We start from the raw sequence: 6,208 nt of genomic DNA, 5'->3' as shown, positions 1-6,208 counted from the left end.
TTGAGATTAATTAGTGTAAGGGGCAATGGAACAAAGAGACTAAGAGAGAAATTCATTTTTCAATTTTCTTGTGGGTTAATTATTGATCATATTTATGTTTTAGCCATGTTTACTTCATCTGATTATTATTGAACTAAACTTGCTTTTGTTGGATCAAATTTATTTAAATTGAACTTATTTTTACTATATTGAATTTATAGTTACTAGACTCTATTGTTTTCTCTTATTTACTTTACAATTTTTTTTATTGAACTAAACTGATTTTGCTTAGTTTAACTGGACTAAATTTTGTTGCTCTGAACTAATATTTACGGAATTGAATCTATTTAATTTTACTCAATCGAAACTTATTTTAGGTCTGCAAATGGCCTTAATAGCGATTAAAGGTATATGAGTTTTTTTTACAAACAATAGGGTTACATTTATTTTTTAATCTCTATTATATATAACAACAGGGATGGGACACGAATAAATAAATAAATAAAATTCTTCCTAATTAATTAAAAAAATACGAAGCTAAAAAAAGGCACAACATAAAGAAAACAATGAAAATTTACAACACAATCAGTTTCTTCTCTCTCAACTAATTTTTTTTAAAAAAAATTAAGAAAATCCTTGATTTAGTAGGATAAACTTATTTGAAAAATTAAAATCCCTAATTTACTAGATGTAATTAGCAATTAATTTAATTGTCTACATGTTATCGCACACATCGCTTTCATATGAGGTTAGCAAGTAAGAAAAAAAATCCTCTAGCTGGACTCGCACTGGATCTCCACCCATATACCCATTACAAGCCAGACATCCAAGAAGTGAATATGGAATAAATTTTAATTCGTTTCTCCTATATTTTAGTCCTAAATTAACTAGTAAAACAGAATTTGAAGAATTTTTGTTTGATTATGTAGATAAAAAAATAAAAATATTCCCTCCGTCACATAATATAAGTCATGTTTCCATATAAGGTATCTCAAAATTTAAGTCCTATTTTTATTTTCAATCAATAATTATACCCAAAATACCTAATTAAAATAATTTAATTTTCAAAATATCCTCATAATCTTAGCTTCCAATGCACCATTATCAATGACAAAATGAAATCTTTACCGCATGAAACGGAAAAAACTTTATCTACCCACTAGGTCAACAACCCACTACTAATAGAAATAAATAAATAGTGGAATCCAACTCATCAGTTCTAATAGTTTTTTAATGTTGTATTTCTAGTGGGTTAACTACCCACCGGGTAGATGTAGCATTGCCCTGCATGAAACTCCTCTACACGTAAAATCATGCAACATTGTAAATAATTATTAATGAAAAAATAAAATCTTTTACCATAATATAAATCCTGATTCTGTTTACCATAATATGTCCTCATAATTTCAGTTTTCAATACACCATTATTAATAACAAAATAAAATCTTTTACCCCATTAAATTCCAATACATAAAACTGTAAATAATTACTATAATACTCCTATATTAGAAAGCACAAAATATTTTTTTTTTTTTTATTCCAAGGAGGCAGAGCCAACGAAAGAAAATTACTAGAAAGCACAAAATATAGGTTATCAGAGTTTTATTATTCCGTACGTTTAGCAATCGCCTTTAAATCACTTTACTTTAAATCTAGACAAATAATCTTTCACTATAATGACCAAACCCACTTCGACATTCTTTATTAAGCTAAACATAATGGAACTTTTGTAAATGTCAAGTCAGATTTATGTAATGTGTTGACTAGTGAATTACTACTACTCCATTACAAGTCTTCTCTCTTCTTTATCAAGGACTATGATATTATCACTTATCAGTCTGAGTATGAAATTCAATTATCTTCTTTATTCTGGAAATTTCTTTTGTCTCTCAATCATTTTCGAAAATGAAAGGAACATTTAATAATTTTCTTGCAATTAATAAAAGAAGAAGATATTTTCTGTACTCTCTAAGTAGACTAACAAAGATATCACAAAAATCGACTAAAGAAGTACTCCCTTGTTTCAAAATATAAGACATTCACGGTTTACGAAAATTTATTTTGACCACAAATATATCTCAAATACAATAAATAAAAGTTATAAAAATTATACCATTCGATTCGTCTTGAAAAATACTATAATAACATTATGTTTTAATTTTTTTTATCAACATAAATTAAGAGTAATTAACGATCAAAGTTCGACCTCGAACATCGTGCATGCCTTATATTTTGAAACGGAGGGAGTATTATGTTAATTGAAAATACATACGAGTTTGTTTTCTTCAGTATAAAACAACTGAACTGAAATGAATAGTAATATGTGAGTTTAAAAGTATTGTCCAAAACTGAATTGAAAATAACTTAGGGAAAACATGCCCATAATCTAGTGCTCAATGCAACCTTTTTTAATTAATTATCTTTTTTTAAATGAATTTTCAAAAAATAAATAAATCATTTAAGCACATTAAATAATAAACCAACTAGTAAGAGACGAATTTTTTCCCTAAATAATGCAAAAGTGGGTTTTAATTCCCAAAATATGCCCAAAAAAATTAAAATTCCCTGCGTACCGTCCACGTAGGACGGCACGCGAGAAAATTTTTTTTTTTTTTGTTTTAACCCACGGAAACCGCTACTCAAAGTAGCGGTTTAATTTTAAAATAAACCGCTACTCTGAGTAGCGGTTTATAAATATAAACCGCTACTCGGAGTAGCGGTTTATAAATGTAAACCGCTACTCTGAGTAGCGGTTTACTACCTTGCAAAATATGGTAAGCAGATATCAGTTTTCATAATAAACCGCTACTCGGAGTAGCGGTTTACAAAAAAAAAAAAAAAAAAAAAAAAATTTTTTTTTTTTTTTGTAAACCGCTACTCCGAGTAGCGGTTTTACCTAAGTTGAAAAAAAAAAAATTCTCGGCACTTGTAAACCGCTACTGCAAGTAGCGGTTTTACTAAAAAAAAAAAATTTGCGCGTGCCGTCCTACGTGGACGGTATGCAGGGAATTTTAGTTTTTTTGGGCATATTTTGGGAATTAAAACCCACTTTTGCATTATTTAAGGAAAAAATTCAGTAAGAGACTATATTATAAGTAAAATCTTTGTCCAAACAAATCCATAAAAGTTATTCTTAAAGGTAACATACTAACATACAAAGAAAGTAAGACATTGCAAATAATACTAGGAATAAAAGGTGCTACTATTCTGCTAACATACTACCTCTGTATTTTTTTAGTTGCACCATTTGCTTTTTCACATTTGCCGAGACGATTCTTTGAACGTTAATATCTCTTATTGGGTGCAAGTAAAAAATATAAAAATTTGATATTTGGAATCCTCGCATTGAGACGAATCTAACAAGACCCCACTTGACTATGTTTTTTCTTATATAATAATGCGAGATAACTTAACAAAGTTGATTAATGAATAGTGCCACCAAACCAAATGGTGCAACTAAAAAAGTACGGAGGTAGTATACAATTACAGATTTTAATAATCAGATTCCTCTAATCTAATCTAACAAATTTTAACAAAAAGACAACTTTAACTCCAAATTAAATAACCCACAACAACAATTAAACCTGAATCCACCCATCCATCATCTTACTTTTTTTTTTCCCCTTTTAATTTTCTATTAACAATCTCCAATTATTTTTCAACTTTTTCTTTTTTTTGGAATTCACTTTTCCAATAGAAAAAAACAATAAAAGGAAAAGGCCAAAAAAGCCATATAAAATAAAAATTTGTGGGACCCATTTCATAAACTCCAATTCTCATCAATCATATGCTTTGCAAAAGGCCCCAGCCGTCCGGTGCTCTTTGTCTCTCTCTCATTTTCTCTCTCTACATTTATTGCTCCATTTTTTTTTCTTACATTTGTTTTTTTTCTTTTTCTTAAAATACTAAACTACCGCCCAAAAAAATAATTTGTTTAAAAAACTAAAAACGAGCGTCTTCGAAGCCGTGCAAGTCACTCACACGGTTTAAATTTTTCCTCATCATAGCCACTTTAGCCAGCCGCTCAGCTGCTTTCCAAGCCGATGTTGGAGTTAGCGGCTCACCTTTTTCATCCACCACACAACACCCACCACCACCACCACCGCCGCTTCCTTCTTTTTTACGCTTCTCTTCCGGTTGCGCTTGTCGCCGCCATTTCACCTCCGCCAACTCGGCTTCCACTCTCTTTTTATACTCCTCAGCCGCATCCGTTTTTAAGTTGGATTGACCCAACACGACTTGAGCCGACCCTAGAAGCCGCTCGGCTCCACTAAAATCATTTCTCTCCGCTAATAATCTCCTACTCTCAGCCACAGCGCGTGTCATAACAAAAAGACTCCTTAATCGTTGGATTTTCGGATCGGATGATCGGATGGTCCTCGGCCGAGGAACTACAAGCGATTGTTCCCCACCGTAGATCACTTGCTTACTAAATGAAGGATCTTTATGATACGATCTAACTGACAACACATGTTGCAACCCAATTGAACTTGCTGGTACTTTCAACTCAACCAATATTTCTCTCTCCTCACAACTATACAAATCCCCAAGTTTAGCTGAACCGGAACTTAATAAACCTGGTCTACCCGTGCACGAATAAACCGCAGCTATTTCCCCCGCTGAACCGGCGCCGATACCAAATTGCACTCTAACATCCAAAACGACGACGCTTAATAAAACATTCACACACTTTACAAAAACTTCCTCAGAAAAATCCTCTCTTACTCTAAACGTATGCACGGGTATCTCAGAAAACCGTGTTGACGACACAAAACTTTGATTTTTATTGTGATTTTGATTTTCTCTCTCCTCATCATGACCGTCCATTAAAACAATACTAGCAAAATGATTCTTATCCTTACGATCTTGTACAACTTTCGCAGCTTTACGAAGCGCGTCGTTTAGACAACAACCTTCACCAGCTAAATTAACAGCGTCGATAAGTCGCCTAGCTGACCTTTTTCCTGACGGAGTCATGCGTCGTAAAGCAAGAAGTCTTTTAGAAGTCGACGCAAATGCAACAACAGAAAGTCTGTCGTTTGATGAAAGAGAAGAAATCATCCCTCTCATCGCTTTTTTAAGAGATTGTAATTTTCCGACGCTCATCTCACTTCCTATATCGATAACCACCACAATATCCACCGAAGTACGCCGAGATCTCGCCGGAAAACTCGGCGCTTTTACTGTTAAAAGCACCGCATATGTCTCGTAACTCCTTCCGACAGCAATAACCGCCGATTCCGGAGATACCGTCACTTTTACTCCTTTGGTGGTACTAGCGTCGGAAATTTGAGGTGTTCGTGGAGTGAAAAACCCAGGGAATTCATCGTCAGATTCTAAATTTTCTTCCTCGGATTCCAAAATGGTATTAAACTGAATTGAAGAGATTTGAGTTACGAGTGGTTCATCATCATCATATAAACGAGTTTCAGTCGATGAAGATGATGATGATGATTTCTTGAGTGGTTTTTTTGAAGAAATAGGAAGAAAAGGAGCATCATTCCACTTAGATCCACAAAGAGGACAACATAAAAGAACACCATTGTTTTTTACAGCAAGAGAAGTAATGCAAGGAAAATGAAAAGAGTGAGAACATTCAGCAGTAAAAATGGCGGTACCTTGACCAGTTTTTACACTGTGAAGACAAACACCACATCTGTTAAGCTTAGAGAAACGAAGAGTGTTTTTGAGGAGAGAGAAAGTTGAAGGTGATGAGTGAGGTGAAGATGAACAAGGTGGTGTTACTGGTGTAGTAGTACATTTTATAAGCTTTGGTGATGTTTCATCAATGGCGGTTTTACACCGTAGAATTGGTGTTGTTGATGATGATGATAATGGAGTTTGAGATCGTGGGGTTGAAGGTGAAGATGAAGATGAAGAAAAGAAGTTGAATTTAGATGAGAATCCTAGTTTTGGACTTCTACTGTTGTTAACGTTGTTGGAAGTGTTGTTGGTAATGTTGTTGGAAGTGTTTTCTTTGGGGATTGAAGTGCAGAAAGCTCTACGCCAACCATTCACCATTGTTGTTGTTACTACAAGTTTTTTTTTTTTGGGTGTTTATGTTGGTGTTATGTAAAAGAAGAAGAAAAAAAAGGACAAAAAGTTGTTCAGGAAGAACTTTTTCTGCAAATCATTTGTTGTTTTGTTAAGATGGATAGACCCAAAAAGATGAAAGAAGGAAGAGATAGAAGAGGGGAAGTATATGACTATTTTGGAATAGAATGGTGGA

At 33.3% G+C, this 6,208-nt stretch overlaps 1 protein-coding gene across 1 annotated transcript; it reads right to left on the bottom strand.

The window, feature by feature from the left end:
- Positions 1–3,557: 3,557 nt before the first annotated feature.
- Positions 3,558–6,208, bottom strand: LOC104897813 (hypothetical protein). The gene has a single exon (XM_010684759.4). The coding sequence runs from the start codon at positions 5,998–6,000 to the stop codon at positions 3,922–3,924; it is 2,079 nt and encodes a 692-aa protein (XP_010683061.2). The 5' UTR covers positions 6,001–6,208; the 3' UTR covers positions 3,558–3,921.

This window comes from Beta vulgaris, chromosome 6 (assembly GCF_026745355.1).
Source record: "Beta vulgaris subsp. vulgaris cultivar EL10 chromosome 6, EL10.2, whole genome shotgun sequence".
Lineage (NCBI taxonomy): Eukaryota > Viridiplantae > Streptophyta > Magnoliopsida > Caryophyllales > Amaranthaceae > Beta > Beta vulgaris.
Note: the sequence above shows the minus strand (reverse complement) of the source record. Positions and strands in the feature narration are given on the sequence as shown.

What these genes read in the sequence shown, in the direction of transcription:
- LOC104897813 (XM_010684759.4), bottom strand. Translation starts at nt 6,000, where the DNA reads ATGGTGAATGGTTGGCGTAGAGCTTTCTGCACTTCAATCCCCAAAGAA.